We start from the raw sequence: 21,576 nt of genomic DNA, 5'->3' as shown, positions 1-21,576 counted from the left end.
TACAAACAAGATTTAACAATAAAACAATCTTTAAAATGTGCATTTAAAAAGTTTTTAAAATAGGTAAGTACATTTAATATATTACATCAAGTTCCTAAACTTTACCAACAATTTCAAAAATGTAGCTAAGGAGCGTACCACTTCCCTATTTTCCAGCTGTTGTAGTCTAATGAAAGCATTTCTACAAGACAGAAGGCCCCACTCCTTAAGAATTGGTTTAAGTAGGATCTTTCTTGGGACCTGATAAAATTTACAGAATAAAACACAATGCAAATTACTTTGGGGGCGAGATCATCACAGGGACAGGGCGGCATTTCTCTCGACCAGTCATTTCAAGATGGAAAGGTAATTAAACGAAAAAAAGATCCCAATTTAAATCTTGCAAGAAGCATTCTAGAGTAGCAATTAATATCGCTAGTAAGGTACATTTGGAGGTCTTGTTCGGTTGTAATTTGTTGATAGGCTGTAGGAGAGTAGGGTCTGCTATCCTATGGTCACCCCAAATTTTTGCTTTTTGCTTCACTGGTTTATGACGTAATGTGGCTGTGGGCCTGCTAATCAGACCCCCAGCCTGCTGTTCTCTCTCTAAATTACTGCCAATACACTCTAGGTGCATTACAAATTGGAACTGGTTCACCTTATTGGCCCCTATAACAGTGTACCCTAGGTACCCATGGCATAGGTGTTTCCAAGGCATACCAGGGGCTGCAGCATGTATTGTGCCACCCCTGGCCTGGCCTCCATATTTGACACAACTGATCACTCAGCTGGGGCAAGTTGGTGTAATCACCTCTTGCTTAGGTGTAGTATATCTATACCTAACCTAAACTGGACACATATGTTCCTATCAGCCACTCCTATGGAAGGCCTCATCAATCCTGGAGGCAGAGTGCTTGGAAATATGTGAGATGGTGCTCTAGCATGAGCTGAGCCTGTCTGCAGCTGTCGGGAACAACTCCCTTAGCTGTTCCGGGATATTGCCATACCATATACTCTTAAGTGCATTATAATCCTCGCGGTTATATGCTAACTTTGGTTTGGCTTCATCAAAACATGTCGAGTAAGGTGTCATACGATTTGGAATACTATCCCCTCGACAGTTCTGTCGCCGGGGATAGCATTCCACCCTTTTAGAGGGACACGACATGTACATAGCCTTAACCCCGGTTAAAGTTAACCAGAGCCTCAGCATCACAAAATGGATGCTGCCACCACAGACACAAGTCTGACCTCCTGCTGCTGGGAGTCCTTCCAGCGAGGGAGGCTTGGACAAAGGGTTTCCTGCCTTGGGAGGTGCGAGCACCACCCCAGACAGGATTTTGTGTATTGGGTAGGACAGGGCTGAAAAGAATCAGACATGCCCGGGGCACACAAGGTGTCCCCGTGCATAAGCCAGTCCAAATCGGTCCTGGGACTTTCCAGACCCAGGCCTGGTGAGGAGCTGGATAAAGGGAAGGGGGTGTAACCGCCCCCTTCCTGGTCCCACCCAGAGGAGGGACCTAGCAGGTGATCCACCCCTCAGATTGGGAATAAGAGTGGGAGCAGTGCCATAGCACCTCAGATCATCCTGAATCAACTTGAAACAAAGAAGACGACTGGACTTCGACATTCTGCTGCACAGAAGACTGAAGAGCATCTCCCTTGTGGCCTAGGAGTGGCCACCCTGTGAACACAGGCACCATCCAGCAACTCGACGTCTGCTTTGCCGCCGCCTCCTGCCGGAGCCCAAGGCCAGAGCCTGACAAGACCCAGACTCCCAGACTTCTCACAGCCCGATCCACAGTCCCTGCAAAGAAGGGACCCGTGGAGGCACCGAGAGACGTGGGACCGGACCTCTTGAAAGACCCCCGAGACGCTGACTGCGCAGCACCCGAGGCACCCTCGATGCTGTGCTTTGGGGATTGAGAAGCCCCACAACCGAGCAGCCCTTGCACCGAAGATCAGCCCCCCAGCATCTCCACGATCTGCGTGGGGCCCTTTTGCATCGTGCCACTCGACGCGCTATCCCGGCCACTTGCCACGTGGTCAGCGGCCATCTTGGCGACGAAACCTACAATCTACACTGCGGATCTGGTTGCTCCAGACTTGCCCTCGCTCCTGTAAAAGGGAGCACCCGCTCTGACCTTGCTGGTCCGAGTGATAAGCCTTTTTCACTTCCTGCATGGTTCGCATTAGCAAAGGCCTGTTTGCTCCGATCAAGTTGCCGATACCGCCATCAGCTAGAGCCTTCGTGGGACAGCTCGTGATCGACTCTTGGACGTCCTCGACCTCTTCGTGTCCACGTGGCTGCTGAGAGAAGCTACACCTCATCGCCTGTTTGCACCCGACATCGCCTGGTTCCAATCTGGTTCCACGGTTGTCACTGGCTAGTGACTTTGAACATTGTCCCCTCTGCTTTCAGGTCTTCACCACTTCAGATCCACCCTTGGATCCACCGGAACTCTTCACATCGACCCGCCTGCAGCTTCTTCAGCTCCAAGCACCATCGACCTGCGTGACGAAACCCGACACTACTTCGCACCTGTGCACCCGCTTCCTGTGGGTGAGGTTACTCAGCAACGCTGGTGTTCCCACACTGGTATACCCCTCTAGTGCCTGTGTCTAAAGTTTCATCCTTATAGGTCACTCGGAAGGTTCCTAAAACACTAACTTTGTAACTTTTACGCACCATGGACAATGCATTGGTGAACGCATGCACTTTAAGCACTGCACCCGAGTCCCGCGGGCCTTTCCCGACTTAGTCACTGCTTGTCCCGATCAGCTCCAGCGATTCCCAAGGCCCTAGGCCTACTTCCTTTTCGATTGGTATCTCTTATACCACTTTCTTAGTATATGGTTTAGGTGGCCCCTAGGGCTCATCCATATTGTGCAACTTTTGTGTATTTAAACTGTGTTTTGTTTTAGCGCTTGTGCTTCTGTGCTCATAAAGAGTATAGGGGATATTTGTAGTTAATAAATATATATATATTTTCAATATATATCTGTGTGGTGTCCTTTCATTTCGTATTCAAGGGGGTTGTATATGGTAAAACAGCTTGCTTCACATGCCTTTCAGAGTTTAGCCTAAGACTGCTTTGTCCACGCTACCACTAGGATAGCTGGTCTATAAAGTTGACTTACAACCAATCATCATAAGGGTTGCTTGGCATGGTACAAGGTGATCACTAGAACTAGTGAGCATCATATACCAGGCCAACTTCTCACATAGGCCAACACTGATATTTTGAGTTTTTCCGTGGACCATCTTTTATTTGCTAGATGATCCATAGCCAATTTACGTAACATTTTTCTTGGCATTGTTTCCATATTAGATGGGTTCTTAAAAAACTCAGGGTGGCCAATCTCAGTCAGCATTTTTTCCACAAAAGACAACCATTTGATTTGTTTTACTCCGTCAAGGTTTAGGCAATCAGATATTATATTACGATTGAAGGCTGTCCCCGGAGTTAGCCACAGCTTATGCCATAACAAAATGGGCTCAGTCTTTATTATATCTGAGATGTAAGGGAGGCCAAGTTCTATGTGTACTAGATAGCTAGCTGTAGATTTGGGAACCCCCAGGAGGTATCTAAGAAAACAGTTTTCGATTTGCTGAATTGAGGTAGAAGTATCAATCCCCCAGATACCAGAACCATAGGTGGCCGTAGACAGACATTTCGCCTTGTATATTACAATCAACTCCTTTACAGGTCTACCCCCAATTTTAACCGCAAAGTTTTGCAAGGCTCCGATTGCCCTAGAAAAAGCAAGTTTTCTGGCTTTAATTGCTGATTGCCAAGAACACTTCATGTGAAAAGAGATCCCAAGATAGGGAAATTGATCTATAGTCTCTATCTTTCTATCCTCAATAAAAATGGGGCAAGGAATTTTCTTTGAACCTTAAGTCCCTTTTCGCTCATAAATAGTGTAAATTTGGAAACAGCCCTTTGTAAGCCCAGCCTGGTTTGAGACATAATGGCAGCGTCGTCCGCATACAAAAGGTTGGGGACAGGATGGCCCTGGACAGAGGGGTAATCATTTTGTGAACTGTTCAAGTGGTCGCCAATAGCATTTATATAGAGGGAGAAGAGTAGGGGGGCTAAGATGCACCCCTGTCTCACCCCCCTCTTGATGGAAAATCTTGTTGAGCACTCCCCTCGTTGTCAAAGCGCACCCTTGCCCCATCATCCCTGTATAATTCCTTGATAAAATTTAGGATTGACAGGTCCAAACCCAGGTCCTCAAGTATGGGCCATAACTGATTGTGATCGACACAATCAAAGGCTGAACTCAAATCAATAAAAGTAATAAAAAGGTTCCCTTTCTTAGCTTCGATGTACTTAGAAATTAAAACATATAAATTTAAGCTCTGTTCAACCGTTCCCATGCCGGGGCGAAAGCCATACTGGAATGGCATCCTCAGTCCATTGTTGCACACGCTTTAGGATGATATGGCCAGCTACCTTCATTAAGGCGTCAAGGAGGGAAATTGGGCGATAGCAGGATGGGTCCTGTCTGTCCCCTTTTTAAAATATAGGGACAACTATTGCTTCTGACCATGTTGCAATAAATCCGTGGGTGTGTGCACAGTTCATCACGATGGTTAGTAAAGGGGCCCAAAGATCGATTTCGGCTTTAAAAACATCGATTGGTATCGCGTCGGGGCCTGGTGCCTTGCCTGAAGGACTCTCTCTTATGGCCAGAGTAACCTCCTCGCAGGAAAAAACAATATCCAACGGGAGAGTTCCCAGGCAGGATCTTGTATTAGCACAGAATAAAATAGGAGCTGGGAGAGATAAGTTAGAGGGGGTTGAGTTACCGTACAGATTTTGAAAGTGGGCCGCCCAGGTATCCCCGTTTATTGCTATATCTATCATATCAGATTTCTTGTCCTGGGCAAGGGGAGCATTTACAGCCTTCCAGAAGGCGGTTGGATCTCTGTTTTCAGAGGAAGATATTAATGCTTGCCAAGCCTCCTGTTTCAAGGTTTTCTCCCTAATCTTTATTGCACTGCGATACTGATGTCTGGCCTGGCGGATCTCACATGGGGATCTAGGCGTAGCATGTAGGGCCTTTTTAAGTAATTTTATTGCAGATGTGCAGTTCTTGTCAAACCACCCTTTGGATTTATAAGGTCCTGACTTGAACTGGCGGGTGAGTAGGTGTTTTAACGACTCTGGAATTTTTGAGAAAGAATGCAAGATTTTTAAGGGGTGTAACCAGGATACATACACTAGAGAAGCTGGGTGCACAGGTGTCAAGTGGCGTCGGAAACCGCTGTCATACTCAATGAAGAACTTCAGGAAGATGCAGCTGCTGGAGAAGGTAAAATTGTTCGGTGGAACCCAAAGGTGGATTCAAGTTGAGAGGTACCTACAAGCAGAGCGGACAGAGTCTATGCCACTCTGAAGTGACAAGGAGGAACGGAAGATGAATGTCCACTGATGTCGGGTGTTGCAGGAGAGCTAACAGTGACCTTGTAGCTGCAGCCATGTGGACCAGGCGACGCTAAGGAAGACCAAGAGCTGTTCACAATATGTCCCATGTCGGATGTCGAGAGTTGAGGGGTCGGTGTTTCCACTGGGAGCACGAACAAGCCTTGGCAACTGCAACCAATGTAGAAGGCAAAAAAGGTATAGTGTCGGCCAAGCAAGGTCCAAGTGACTCACCACACACAGGGGAGTCAGAGTAGGCTGTGAGCAATAAGGGGAGCCCACTTCAATCAAAGAACACCAAGACAAGGACCACCAGGCCGGAGGCACTAGAGTCACAAGGGGCACCTCGAGCAGCTCACTATAGATGCAGGCCAGCGGTGTAGGAGAGTAGGGTCTGCTTTCCTATGATCACCCCACTTTTTGCTTTTTGCTTCACTGGTTTTCGACTTTAATGTGCATGTGGGCCTGCTAATCAGAGCCCATCAGTTCTCTCTCTAAATTCATACCATGTACTTTAGGTACATCACCAATTGGGAAATGGGTCACTCTTGTGAGTCACTGTACAGTGTGCCCTAGGTACCCAGGGCATAGGTACACCCAAGGCCTACCAGGGGCTGCAGCATATCTTATGCCACCCCTGGCTGGCCATCCAAACTGACACAACTGGCTGATCACTCAGCTGGGGCAAGGTCGTGTAAACACCCCTTACTTAGGTATAGTATTCCTATACCTACCATTATATATAGACACATATATACCTATAAGTCACTCCTATGGCAGACCTTAACAATCCTGAAGGCAGAGTGCTGGGTTTTATGTGAGATGATGCTCTAGCATGAGCTGAGCCTGTCTGCAGCTTTCGGAACCATGTCCTTATAGCTGTTCTATGATATAGCCATACCATATACTCTTAAGTGCATTATAATCCTCGCGGTTGAATGCTACCTTTGGTTTGGCTTTATCAAAACATGTCGTGCAAGGTGTCATACACTTTGGAATACTACCCCCTCGCCAGGTCTGGCGACGGGGGTAGCATTCCACCCTTCTAGAGGAAGAAGACATGTTGTTCCTATTAATCCCGGTTAAAGTTAACCAGAGCCTCAGCATCACAAAATGGATGCTGCTGCAACAGACACAAGTCTGACCTCCTGCTGCTGAGAGTCCTTCCAGCGAGGGAGGCTTGGACAATAGGTTTCCTGTCTTGGGAGGTGCTAGCACCACCCCAGAAAGGCCATAGTGTATTGGGGCAGGGAGGGCTGAATGAAATGAGACACTGCCTGGGGCACACAAGGTGTCCCATGCATAGTCCGGTTCAAACCAGTGCTGGGGCACTCCAGCCCCAGCTCTGGCGTGAAACTGGACAAAGGGAAAGGGGTGTAACAACCCCCTTCCCTGGTCCCACCCATAGGAGGGACCTAGCAGGTAATCCAGCCCCTTTGATTAGTATAGAGGTAGGAGCTGAGTCTAGAGACTTTAGATTTATCCTGAACTGAAAATTTGAAACGAAACTCTGGACCTTCGACGATCTACGTCACAGAAGACGACTGAAGAATCTCCCTTGTGGTCAAGGAGTGACCATCATGTACCTTCAGGCACCATCCAGCAATCTGCAGTTTACTTTGTCGACGCTCCCGCCGGAGCCCGAGCACAGGGTCCGACAAGAGCCAGACTTCCAGACTTCTCTGACCCCGATCCACAGTCCGTGCAAAGCTGAGACCCATGGAGGCGCCTAGAGATGTGGGACCGGCCATCTTGAAAAGCCTGCTCCTTGCTACTTGTGCAGCTTCAGAGGTACCCTCGAAGTTGTGCATTGGGGATTGAGAAGCCCCAGCCCCGAGCATCATCTGCACCGAAGATCAGCCCTCAACACTCCACGAGTTCTGCGTGGGGCCATTCTGCATTTTCCTGCTCGTCGCGTCTGTCCGGTCGCTTGCCCGTTGGCTAGTGGCCTCTGTGATGACGAACCTTCGAATCTACACTGCTGGCCTGGTTGCTGCAGACTGGCCCCTGCTTCCCTGAAAAGGAGAAGTCCATCTGACCTTGCTGGTCTGATCAAGAAACCATCTTCGATTACTGCGTGGGTTGCCTTTGCCAAGGCTTGCTGACTCCAATCAGGAAGCCGACACCGCCGAAAGCGAATGCCTTTATGGGACAGTCCGTATCCAGCTCATGGTTGTCGTCGACACCTCTTGGTCTACGTGGCTGCAGAGACAAGCTTCACGACATCACCTGATTGCTTCGCGACATCGCCTGGTTCCATCCCGGTTCCTGGCTAGTGACCCAGACTCTGTCCCCTCTGCTTTCAGGTACTCTTCATCCTCGATCTGCCCTTGGTTCCAACCAGACATTTCCCTCCTGGTCGCCTGCAGCATCTTTCTTCACGCTCCACAGGATTCAGCGACGAAACCCGACACACTCTGACACCTATGCACCCGCTTCCTGTGGGTAAGGTAACGCGAGTACTCCAGTGCTCCTGTGGGTATTGACTATCCTAGTGTCCTAGTTTTTAGAAGCTTTTGTCCTAGTCCATCCGGAAGTGCCCTAAAAGAACTAGTTTCCAATTCTTTCGTTCCCATTCTAACTCTATGGTAACTCGTGTGTGTGTTAAGACACTGCAGACGCCTCCCGTGGGTCTCCTGCTTCCTAACTCTTGGTAGTACAGCTTTCCTTTGTTTGTGACGTGGTCCTTATACTACTATTTTAGTATATGGTTTTACGTGCCCCTAGGGCTCTACTGTATTTTGTGCAACTTATTGTATGATAATTGAGTATCTTGTTATGTGCTTGTGCCTCTGACCTCATAAAGAGTTCAGAGGGTTGTGTTAGTAATAAATACATATATATTTTTATATATAACCTGTTTGGTGTCCTTTCATTTGGTATTAAAGGGGTTACATATGGTAAAACAGCTGGTTTCACATGCCCTCTTGAGTTTAGCCTAAGACTGCTTTGTCCATACTACCACTAGGATAGCTGGTCTATAAGGTTGACTTTACAACCATCACCATAAGGGTTGTTTGGACTGATACAGGGTGCCCACTAGAATAGTGGACATCACATATCAGGCCAACTTCTCACAGCAGACATGGACATTTTAAAGGATATTGGGGAACTACGCATGAGAGCAGAATGAATAGATGGAGGTGTGCTGACATGTGGGATGGAATGTATCCGGTACGGACAGTGGATGAGACTGTAGGAAGAAAATGTACGGAGAAAAGAAATAATCAGGTTTTAGAAAAGAGTATGTCTGGAATGAGTGACACAGAGGACGAGGTGTTGGAAAGCATTTTGAATAAAAGACCTCCACCGTATCAGTCAACTTCTACAGCGGTATCTCCAAATGCACCACCAATAAAGAAAGATATAGTAGAAACCCCAAAAAGATATTTAGAAGAAAAACATATTTCTGAAAGGTCAGAATGTATGCAAACTGAAAAAACAAGTACATCCGAATTTGAGAGGTCAACAAAAGAATTAGCAGAGAAAATTAAGGAATTAACCAAACATGTAGAAGCTGAGACAGTACCTGTAACAATAGGTCCTGTAATACTGGTTTTTGAAAAACAGAAAATTGTGGAGAATTCATTAACTATTCCTTTAAATTCAAGTATGCACCATGTCAGGGAAAAGATTTATCCAGATCTGAATGAAACCAAGAATACTGTTAGGACAACACCACCTAATTTGACAATGAATCAGAGTCCCATATATACAATTCCCATGGGAGCAGAATCAGCAACTGTAACTCCAGAGAAAAGTTTAATTGATTTAGATTTGACCAAAACTCCAGTAGGACCATCAGTTGAAGAATTAAATGATTTGATTAAGACATTACAGCAAAAAGATACAGAACCTAAAGTTTTAGATGTGGCTAAGCTAAAAATAGATATGGAAGAATTGATAATAGGAACAATTGGAACAGAAAAATTAAAAACATGTCAAGATGAAGAGCTGTTTTTTATGAGTAAAAGTATAACATGGAGAGCTAAGAATCTTCATGACAGATTGGAGGAACTTGAAAATGAATTAGGTATAGAATTGGCAAAGGTAAAAATGTTGCAAAAACCGTACAGAGTAGACTTTACCGAAAGAGGTATAGACTACATGAACACAGCAGGGAGATTGACCCAAATAAAATAATTAATTGTATTATTGAGGAAATGGGGAGATGTAGATCGATGGAGGATTAGATAGACGAAGAAAAAGGAAGAAACTAGTGATAAAATCTTGTTAACATTTCCTGTTAAGAAGAAAGAACCAGTTGTAGCAAAAGAATAACCTATGAGAGAAATACCAATATGTTCATGTACCTTGGAGTAGACAGGATATATTGTCATTTACGAAGGATTTTCAAAGACTAAGAGAAAACCAGTAGAATGGTATAGACAAGTAGACAGGTTTGTGAAGGTATCAAAAGTGTTATGGGAAGATTTAGATGGGTTATTCGACATAGTTGTACCAGCAGATTTATGGACCGAATGTAAAATCACAATTGATTGGCCAAAGGAAGAATATCCGATAGATGCAAAAACAGGTGTTCCAGGTCCAGAAGTAATGAGAAAATATGATCAAGTTATTACCTTTTTGAAAAATAAAATTCCACCAAAAGAAACTGATTGGTTAAAGATTGATAGAACTATTCAAGAAACGCATATTATGAAAGACTGCTTCTAGTTTTTAAACACTATAGTGGGTATGAACACCTAAGTGAAAAGGATACGAGTCATTTTGTATATTGATTTGTGTTTGGTTTAAGACATGAAATAGGTGACATGATAAAACACCATATGATGTGCAGGCAGTCCAGTTCGGAGGACGATGTATTGAGATGCGCAAAATATTGTAGTAATGATATTGAAGCGCGAGTGAAAGTTGCAGAACAACAAATTACTAATAATGGAAGCCAAACAAACTTTAAAAATAATTTGAATAAAGGAAAAGGACAAATGAATATTCATGAGGCTAAAAAGAAATGGCCATGTCATAATTAGGGAAAAATGGGGCATTGGAGAAACGAGTGTAAACTACCACAAAGGGTTAATCTGGAAAATAAATCATTGAATCCGCAGGCGCAGAATGAGGTAAATCAGCAATCTCCACCACAGCAGCAGGTAAGTCACTCAACAGAATAATTTTTTCCCATTGCCACCTCTTTCACAGAGTTTTAATCTTCAGAAATACAGTGCAGAGACAGGATTCTACGAAGAAGAATAGGTAAAAAGATCACCATGTGTGACTGCTGTTCCTCAGTTCTGGCTAAGATCGGATGGAAATTAATCTGATGAAAGTTTCTGACGGTGCCTAGGGGAGGAAGTGGAGTGCGTGCTTGGCGCAAGTATGGAGGTAGATCAATCTGGTCCTTTTGTGAATGGAAAGGTGAATGGTGTAAATTGTGCTTTCCTAGTGGACACAGGCGTCACCCGTTCTACAGTTAGATCAGTAGAAATTCAAAACCTTCCTCTCTCTGGTGATGTAATCAAAGTTGTAGGTGTGACAAACAGACAAATTAAAACCCCTTTGACACAACCCGTAGAAGTAGAAATTGGTAACTTCAAAGAAAGGCATTGTTATGTAGTATGTGACAGTAGTCCTGTAAATCTACCTGGACGTGACATATTGTGTAAAATGAACTGTGCCATTTACTGTTCACCAGATGGCATGAATTTTCAAACCGATACCAAAGGGGATGATGGACGGACCGTTTGAGCAAATCAAACACTCACCCCCAGTCAACTGATCTGGGTTTAATCCATCCTCATTCTTTAGCTCACTCCACCACCCCAGTTCAGACATGGCCATATGCAAATCAGTCTGACCCTGTGCCTCATGGGAACAGTCCAGCCCGAACTCCCAAGCCATGTCTTACCTGGACCAGAAACAAGCATCCTGGGACTGGTTTTGGGTTCATAACCCTCTTCAGCCAAGCTATCTTGAATCCAGTGGCAAAGTGAGCAAGGGACCCACGTCTGGGCACACCCTGCCAACTTAGGGCGAACAAAGCGATACCAAAGGGGATGATGGACGGAGCGTTTGAGCAAATCAAACACTCATCCCCAGTCAACTGATCTGGGTTTAATCCATCATCATTCTTTAGCTTACTCCACCACCCCAGTTCAGACATGGCCATATGCAAATCAGTCTGACCCTGTGCCTCATGGGAAAAGTCCAGCCTGAACTGCCAAGCCATGTCTTCCCTGGACCAGAAACAAGCAGATGATGATAGTTTGTATAAAATGACCATGTCAATAATTGACTCACAAAAGAGTGAAACATTTCCAGTATTTGATAGAGAAAATATTCCAATTGAATTAAAAGAAACACTTAAAGAAGAAGTGTGGGATTTTTCACAAGAGAAGAAATAGGGCTAATGAAAGAAGTAAGTCCTGTAAAAATCACGATAAAAGAAGATGCTATATATCCAAATTTCCCACAATATAAGTTGACACCAGAAATAATTGAAGGGGTAACCCCAATGATTAACAAAATGATTGAACAAGGGATTCTGAGAGAAACCATGGGTAGCCCATGTAATTCACTAATTATGGGACTGAAAAAGCCAAATGATACATTTAGAATTGTGCAAGATTTGAGAAAGGTAAATGAAATAGTTGTTCCATGTCGTCCAATTGTGCCAAATCCAGCAGTGATATTATATCAGATTCCACATGATGCAGAATGGTATACTGTTATTGATCTGTGCAATACATTCTTTACAGTTCCATTACATCCAGAAAGCCAAACGATTTTTGCATTTCGGTTTGGAGAACGTATTTTGGCGTGGTGCCAAATTCCTCAAGGGTATACTGAAAGTCCTTCAATTTTTATTCAGAAGCTTAAAAAGTCATTAGAAAGCTTAAACATGCCAGGAAAATCAGTATTGGTTCAATATATTAATGACCTATTGGTGGCATCAAAAACAAAAGAAAATTGCATTTCAGAAACTATTGAGTTGTTGAACCATTTAGCAGAAGGAAGACATAAGGTGTCCCCATCAAAATTGCAATTTTGCCAGCAAGAGGTACAATACCTAGGTCATAAGATTGGAAAGGGAGTGCGAAAAGTGACCTCAGAAAGAATTAAAATTATCAGAGGGATAAGTCCACCAAAGACACAGAAACAAGTAAGAATGTTTTTGGGAATGGTTGGTTACTGTTGTCAGTGGATAAGTGGATTTTCACTAATTGCAAAACTGTTACAGAGATTGACAAAAGGTGATGTAAAAGATCCTATAGGGCTGAATGGAAAAGAAATGGAAGCGTTTGAACAATTGAAAAACAGTCTATGTGAAGCACCAGCACTAGGCATGCCTGATTATGAAAAATAATTTGAATTGTATTGCAGTGAGAGAGAGGGATGCGCATTGTCAGTTCTGATTTAATGACATGGAAGAATGAGAAGACCCATTGCATATTTTTCAGCAGTATTAGATCCAGTAGCAAGAGCATTGCCTGGGTATCTGAAAGCTGTTGCAGCCACAAGTATGAGTCTTGAACAAAGTGAATGCATTGTGATGGGATATCCGGTGAATGTGTATGTGCCACATTCAATGAAAATACTCTTAACACGGACGAAAACACAGTATATGACCAATAGTCGCCTGACCAGGTATGAAAAGGTGATTTTGGGTGCAGACAATGTGACAGATGCGAGGTGTGTTAATGTGAATCCTTCAACCTTGTATGTACAGTGGCAGATGTCATGGAAGCATCTTGTCTGAAAGGAATACGTTTGGCACAAGTAGCTGAACTGATTGCTTTGATTCGAGCATGCAAGTTGGGGAAGCATGTCTGAATTACTATAGTGACTGATAGTCAATGTGGATTCGGAGTTGTTCATGATTATGGACAACTGTGGTCAGAGAGAGGTTATATGACCGTTGCTGGATCACCTATCTGGATGTTGAGTTTGTGAAGATGTTGTTAGAGACGATACAGCTGCCTAAAAGCATTGCAGTGGTAAAATGTGCTGCACATAAGAATGGATATGATTATGTTACTGAAGGCAATAGATTTGCCGATGCAATTGCTCAATATTGTGCCAGAAATCTTGCTTCAAACAATTGAGACAGAGAAAAAGAACATGTTCCAAGTCCTTTAATGCTTACTAACATCGTTGAGACCTCGCAGGAAGTGAAACAATTTCAAGATGAGGCGGATGATGAGGAAAAAGATAGATGAATAACATCAGGTTGCAGACAAAGAGAGGAAGATTAAATTTGGGTATACAAAGAAGAAAGACCAGTTATGCTTAATAGCATGATAGCCCGAATGTACCATGGTCAAGCACACATAGGTAGGGATGCTATGATATGGATGTTCAAGCAAACTTGGTGCAATCCGAAGTTCCGAATAATAGCCGAAAGTTTGTGCCAATGGACGGGAGGGTGGTCCTTTCACACAAATGGAATTGGACTTCATTGAAATGCCTACATGCAACAAGCTGAGGTAGGTCCTAGTGATCATCTGCTTACTTTCAAGATGGGTTGAGGCCTTCCCTACCGGGAGGAATGATGGAGTAACTGTAGCAAAGCTTTTATTAAGGGAAGTGATACCGAGATTCGGATTTCCAGTAACAATTGAATCAGAGAGAGGGAGCCACTTTCAAAGTGAATTGATACAATTGATTTGTGAAGCACTGGATATTGAACAGAAATGACATTGCACCTACAGACAAGAGGCTTCTGGGGTAGCTGAGCAGGTTAATGGAACAATTAAAAACAGACTTGGAAAAATGTGTTTGGCCACTGAACTGAAATGGCCCGATGCTTTGCCACTTGTTCTAATGACCTTAAGAAGCATTCCTGATTTAAAGACTGGTTTAAGACCACATGAGATACTGAGGGACGAGTAATGAGACAAGCATTTGTACCTGTCAACAAACTGCTAACCATAAATGATGATATCATACTGGATTACTGCAAAGGCTTGTCTGACACAATAAATTCTGTTTTTCACCAGGTTGGAACTGATGCATGTACTAAAGAAAAGCATCCAGCATATGATTTAAGTCTTGGAGACTGGGTCAGAATAAAAGTACACAGAAGGAGAAACTGCCTGGTCCCTCGCTGGGACAAGCCAAGACAGGTGATTCTCATGAGCACGACTGCAGTGAAATGTGCTGGTGTTAAAAGATGGGTGCATGCCAGCCACACCATCCGAGTACCAGAGCCTGAGAATCAACAATTACAAGAGGAAGAGACTAGTTCAGACTCTGATGCAGAGGAGACAGCTGACAAAGTTCCAGATAAGAAAGATCGACCTGTGAGGCGACATCTGGAATTATCAGATACAAGTTCAGCATCAGAAGCAGAGACTGAAATAATTGAAATTCCAGATCTTGAAGATCGGCCTGTAAGTCGACATTTGGCAAAAGAGAAAACCAGTATTGACGCCTAAAAAGAACAGAATAAAACTAGTAAAGGAAGAAATTCTAAATGTCAAACGAAAAGTTCTGAAAAAAGGAATATTGATCTTGAAACTGTAGAAAAGGAAGTAACTCACGATGAGGATGAGATTCCAAGTACCAGTTATAAAGAGGTTCCTGACAAAAGAACTGAATTGACTGGAGAAGAACAAAATTCAGAAGCTGAATTAGAAACAATAAAATTCAAAATACAAGGAAGTAAAGACAAATCTGAAACTGAGTCTGATGAAAGTGATGGAGAAACTACTCTAAGAAAGAGGTCCAGAAAAAGAGCTTGGAAAGTTGAACGTGAAACAATTGAACCAGTGATTTAAAAGCCTAAAAAGGGAGATAATTGGCCTGCAGAAATAAAAGGACTAAAAATCAAATTGATAAATATAAATGGAGTACCACAAGAACAAGTAGCGCGATATCTAGCCAAGAAGGTCAAAAGGAAATAAATAAAGACATTTTACAAAGACCCAAAAGAGTAAGAAGACCAAATCAAAAGTATAGGTCACCTGAGTGGGTATATATTTATTTACCTGACATACCGGAACTTGAAAGTAACCAACAAAAACAAAGTGACTCTGGTGAGTGAGAAAAGACAAAGATAAAGAAAAATAATTTTGATTTCAAAACTGAGAAAGTAAAAGTGCCAAATGGAAAGAAAAGGTCAAATGGAATAAAAAGAAAGAAACATAACTAAATTAACAGACTTAAAAAGGACACATTTTTTGTGTGGAAAGTGGCAAAGAGACATTTTAAGTGATAAAGAATCATTATAGAAAAAAATGTTGTTAAAAAATATGCCTGCAAGAAATACATCCAAACGTGGAATGATACGCAGATGGAGTAGAATGTGTTTAATATGTACTGCTTTATTAATGCTTATATGGATTATTTTAGCAATATTGATTCTATTTCATTCAAGTTTTGAACATTCATATAGAAATAGAGGTGATAATAAGAGTGAGAACATACAGGATGCACAGAATAATGTAGAACTAATAGATAAAACACAATTACACAAAGATAGATCTATTAATGATTTTTTCTAGATTATTGAAAGAATACGTAGAAACTATGGATTTACAAGATTGCTACGTCTGTATGCAGTTGCCTGCATCTGTAGCAGAGGGTGTGACCTACCATCACCTTCCTTTGATGTAGGGAATGACTTGTAGTGTTATAGCTAGTTTATCTTACCAGACTGGGAAATTAGAATATTACTATTCTGATGTTGGTGACATTTTTGCTAAAGTTCCTGTAGTAAATAGAATGAACAAAGTGAAACCTGCTAAAGCTGTGGGTGAATTTTTCGCAGAAATTGATGAACTGACAATAGAATATGCATACAAAAATAATCTAACATGTAAATTGAAAAAGGCAGAAAAGGTATTTTTAGAAATGGCAGAAGATAGAAGATTAGTCTATCAGAGAAAGGCTACTACAAATCAATTGAAACCATCCTCATTGAATTTTGATGAAGAAAAATTTGTAAAAAGGGATACTAATGTTGCATTGGGAATAGATCTTCCACAACAGGGAAAATTTTGTATTTGAATAGACAATACAGTGTATAATAGCTATTTTGTGGGAGCAAGTAATTGCAAAGACACTTACAGAATTATTGGGGGATGGGGATTTAAAGGGGCAAAAGATCCTGTATTTCCTGGATTGTATTTTATCTGTGGTAGCATAGCTTTTATAGATTGCCAGACCATTGGCATGGGACTTGCTACGTAGGTTTGGTCTTTCCTAAACATTTTCATGTAGATAGAGGTACTAATGGAATTCATGAAATAGGTAAACCATTAACACGCAGGAGAAGGGAAACTTTTCTAGAAATTGTAGGTGACATTTTTGGAGCACTGATACCAGCAGTGGGTATATCATTCAATGAAAAAATTATGAAATTGTCAATGATAGTAGATCGTTTATCAAAAAGCACAGATGGAAGATTTTTAATGGTAAAAACAGAAATTGCTGCCATGAGAGCTATGGTAATGCAAAATAGACTTGCTCTTGATATTTTATTGGCAAAAGAAGGAGGAGTCTGTGGAATATTGAAAGTTCAACATTGTTTACTTATATTCCTGACACAAGTCAGACTATACAAAGCTATATTAAAAATATAACTGAATTGCATAAAGACATTATCCCACTGGAGGTTGATGGTGTTTTAGAGAAACTTGGTAAGAGTTTCTTTAATGTAAAGAATTGGTTTGCTGAAATAGGTAGTTTGTTAATTAGAAAAATACTAATATCAGCAACAATAGTAGTAATGATAGTATTGGTGATAAGATTAGGGTGTATCTGTATTACAAGAAAATGAGCTGAAAGAAAATTGAAAAAGAATATAAAAAAAGAAAACAAATGGAATGCGAAATGGGTGAAATTGTCAGTCAGTCAAATTACTTTATTCGATAAATTAATATCATAAAAAGACATGGTACAGTTATACAACAAATTATTTACACAACATAGCCGTAAACAAGATAAAAATATAATAACATAAATATGTCATAAAAACATGATTAGATTGCGATGAACTCCATTAATCCTCTTGTCTACGTTAATGCCGTGATCAGGGAAAGAAGTAAATACAAAAACCATCCTATTCCTAGTTAACTAAGGCAGATGGCACACGAATGCTTCTGTTTCCAAATCGTACAGCAGCTACAAGAAAGCTTGCAACAGAAAATATGATACGATGTGTACTTAATTTTTGGAGAAACAAAAGGGCTGGCCTAACCTGTATGAACCCTGCCTCCCTCAGGATAGGTAACAGGAACTTTTTCCTGAAGTCGGCATAAAGGTCACAGAACATGAGGAAATGAAGAGTGTCCTGCGTCGAGAAATTATCGCATCTACATGGACTGGCCTTTTCTGGGGTGCACCAGTTATTAAAATAGCCTAGAGATAAATGAATCAAATAAAAGCAAAATCTGGTTAAAAGATGCCTGTGAAAGGGGTGGTTCACAATTGTGAGATAAAGTTCAGGGCCAAGGGAGCTGACTAAAACATAGTTCGCTCTTACGGTAGGTTTTCGGATTTCTATCTCCTCTCTCTCTAGCGATAACAAATTCATCATGGCATTTTTAGTCTGTAGAACGTCCTTTCTTGTGATGGTCTCCGGGAGTGAAAAAGCTTGGGACGCCCTATTTTGTTAAAGCTAGATTTAATATGGGTGAAATTGAGATTGAAGAGCTAAAAGACAAAAAATAATTAAGAATTCAAGAGATCAAATTATGAAAGATACTAAGGTCTAAAATTGAAGAGCCTGAAACATGTTCTTTAAGACAATTTAGGTGGGATGATTGTGTGGTGATAAAATCACCAAAGGGGGGAGTTGATGGAGAAGGGGTGAGACAAAAATGTGTGTGTACCCCCTGTGAAGTTAAACTTGCATAACTATAACCGACATAACAGTTTGAAGCATGAATAACTAATCAAAAAAATGCACTTAGACATTTTATATTACACGTGGGAAACCAATTGCCATTTGCAATAGTAATATATTAACAATTGTGAACAAGTCATATTAACATAGTGCTATAATAATATAAATTAATCAAAGAAGCATGTATGTTTAGGCTTCATTAGAGTGTATGTATTCATCGTGGCAAGAGAAAAAGAAATGCACTTAGTAAGTAAAATAAAGCTATATGTTGCGCTTTTGCTAGGTAATCACTAATTAGGGATATTAGAATGGTGGGAGGTAAACAGAAAAACTATAATTCTAAATCTAATGTCTGTTGTGTTTGTTTTCGCACTAGTTCTCATTGAGGCCTATGTGGCCTGGTTGTTGAAAATGGCTGCTGACTGCGGCGTTGACATCAGCTTGAGAGAAAGAGCCTCTACGTATGCTCATAAATGAAAAGCCGAGTAAGCAGAATGGCTGGTACGCAAAGCGAAGTGATGTCAAGGTCAGCTTGGCCTAGGGCGCGGAAGTGTGCCAAAGGATGTTTGCATCTAAGACTGTGGGAACGGAATCAATGAATGGAAGAGAATAGCAAATCATGTAACAAAAAGTGAATGACAAGCATAAACGGAGATGACTGCCATGAGAACATGTTAAGGATGACTATGCATTTCGGAAAACTGGTTTGGGCAAGGACGGGATGAGGTGATCATAGCCACCCCTCTAATGGACCAATCAGAATAAACTGTGGACCCTAAAAGTTTCAATTTTAAGCTAGATAGTTAGTGAAAAAGGGCATAAAAAGAGCTTGTTCGAAAGGATAGAAAAGCTTGCTACTTGGATTTTATTTGGCACCACGACATGCTGTTGGTTTGAACTATTTTATGGTGCTAGAGACTTTGAATATTTTCGGACTTTAAACTTTGTAGCAATGAAGATGATCAAATGCAGAAATTTTGTTTTGGAAGGGAGGCGTTGAGGAAAATAGAGAGGCAGATTGAGACTCGTACGACTGTTATTTTCATATAACAGAACTTGGTAATATGATTTCTAAATTTCATTTTCTTTTAACATGTACTAAATAAAATGCTTAATTCTTGCTTGTCTAAATAAACTAAAGTTCCGTTTTCTTAGATGAAGTAGATAAATTCAAAATTTAAATGTAAACTCGAGTTGTGATTTTATTTTATTACAATGTTATGACACAATAAAATGCTAAAGTTATAGGATTACTATGATTAAGATGGTCTTAGTCTCCATCAACTAACTTCTACTAGATGATCTATTGACCAAATAGTGGAATACTTTGGTGTAGAGTTTTCCAAGTAACAGATTAGCATATGTAAAGAAATTCTATAAATGTATATAATGTACAAAATATGAGCATTAGGTACCCCGCTAACCAGCAGCTCGCCTTCTTTGTCACTGATTCAGGAGTAAAGGTACGTGTGTGTGAGAGTGTATGACTCGCAGTGCTATGGGCCCACTGATTAGTAAAATTGATTGCTCCTGAGTTAAGTGAGATATGTATTGAGGGTTGTTTGAGAGCCACGCTGGATCACTGTCTGTGTACATATTGTATTCCACCCGCATTGCCTATTATTTCTATGTGTATTTATTGTTGCTTGTACCTGAACCTAAGATTGTTGCTTGTCATTTACTAAGTGACTGGATTATTGCCTGGCTCTTTTGAATCTGTAAAGTGCTCTGATACCCCCGGGTTTAGCTATTATACAATTTATGAATAAATAAATAATAGGGACTTATAAGCGTACATCAGTATCCTATCTGGGAGGTACCTAAGTACTTATCAAAAAACAATTTAGGGGCGAAAGCACAGAGAATGGGGCCCTGATTAGCAGGATCCCAGTCAGATGAGTCAGAAACAGCATAAATCCAGGCAAAAAGTGGGGGCAGCCATGAAAGCAGATCCTACTTTCCTACACAGGGAAATCAGCAAAAAACAGCCGAGCTGACCATAAAATAGGCTACTAACAGCCAAACAAAATGGGACACAGACCGACCTTTCAGACCAGCCTATCGGGCACTGCCAGATTGTTTAATGGGCCAGTCCAACCCTGTTGTCACATGAGAGTACATCATTTTGGATAATGACAGATAAATTGGAGCCAGCACATTTCGGTCCTTCCTGCTCATTTAGATATAATGGAACAAGGTAGCTGCTAGAGATCGGGTATTACTCAAGCTAATTAAGGTTTTATGATAATAATAAGCCACTAAAATCATGGAAGATGAAAAATTACCTTCCAAGCTCAACCACTTCACTATACATGGAATCAAAGTTGTCCTTCCAGGTTACCCTGATGCCCTCGATTTCAGGACCTGTAGAAAAGAGAGTTTGTTTATTTAATGTAATAATGTAATAAAATACATAAGTGTGTATTCAATTCATACGCATTTTAACAAGAACCTTTCCAACCGTTACAGAAAGAAGTACATGGTAGATCATGGTGATTTTCATATGTAGGTCATGTGCAGTACCACGTGGAAATGTGTACTTGTGCTTTGCAAGTACACACTGACTATGGTTGCCCACAACTTTTTGCCTAGTGTTTTGCTGGTTTTCGACTTAGTTGGCCTGGGATCCTGCTATTCAGGACCACAGGCTTCCTGCTCTCTCTGTAAAATGGACTCCATGAACCTTAGGTACATATCTAATTGGATACTGAGTCACCTTATCAGCCCCTGTACAGTGTACGGTGTACCTTAGGTACCCAGGGCATAGGTGCACCAAGGGCCTACCAGGGCCTGCAGCATGTATTATGCCACCCCTGGCTGGCCATCCAAATCTGACACAACTGGCTGATCAATCAGCTGGGGCAAGGTGGTGTAATCACCCTTTGCTATAGATATATTATACCTATATCTAAACCAAAAATGGACGCCGTTTCCACTCACCGCGTGGGTTGCCTTTGCCAAGGCGTGTTGAGTCCAAATCCGGATCTGACACCGCCGACAGGCGGAGCCTGCGTGGGACAGCTTGTGCCTCCACCCTGGTCGTCGAAGACACCTCCTGGTCCACGTGGCTGCAGAGACAAGCGGCCACTCTTCACCTGATCGCGACGACGACATCTGCTTCCACTCCTGGTTCCAATCCAGTCACTGGCTAGTGACTTTGAACATTGTCCCCTCTGCTTTCAGGTTCTCCTCTTCACTGATCCACCCTTGGATCACACCGGACATCTTCCTCCTGGTCGCCTGCAGCATCTTTTCTTTCAGGCTCCATAGACTTCAACGCCGGGACCCGACACGACTTCGCACCTATGCACCCACAGCCTGTGGGTGAGGTAACAAGAGCATTTTGGTGCT

At 42.0% G+C, this 21,576-nt stretch overlaps 1 protein-coding gene across 1 annotated transcript in view; it reads right to left on the bottom strand.

Moving 5' to 3' along the window:
* Positions 1-21,576, bottom strand: part of TRIO (trio Rho guanine nucleotide exchange factor) — a 5,246,815-nt gene that overhangs the window by 323,211 nt on the left and 4,902,028 nt on the right. The window contains exon 54 of the mRNA XM_086965300.1: positions 20,511-20,589. Within this exon, the coding sequence (XP_086821426.1) occupies positions 20,511-20,589 (79 nt within the window). The remainder of the gene's footprint in view (positions 1-20,510; positions 20,590-21,576) is intronic.

This window comes from Lissotriton vulgaris, chromosome 4_1, assembly GCF_964263255.1.
Source record: "Lissotriton vulgaris chromosome 4_1, aLisVul1.2, whole genome shotgun sequence".
Taxonomy (NCBI): domain Eukaryota; kingdom Metazoa; phylum Chordata; class Amphibia; order Caudata; family Salamandridae; genus Lissotriton; species Lissotriton vulgaris.
The sequence above is the reverse complement of the archived record's forward strand: the minus strand, read 5'-3'. Positions and strand labels throughout refer to the sequence as shown.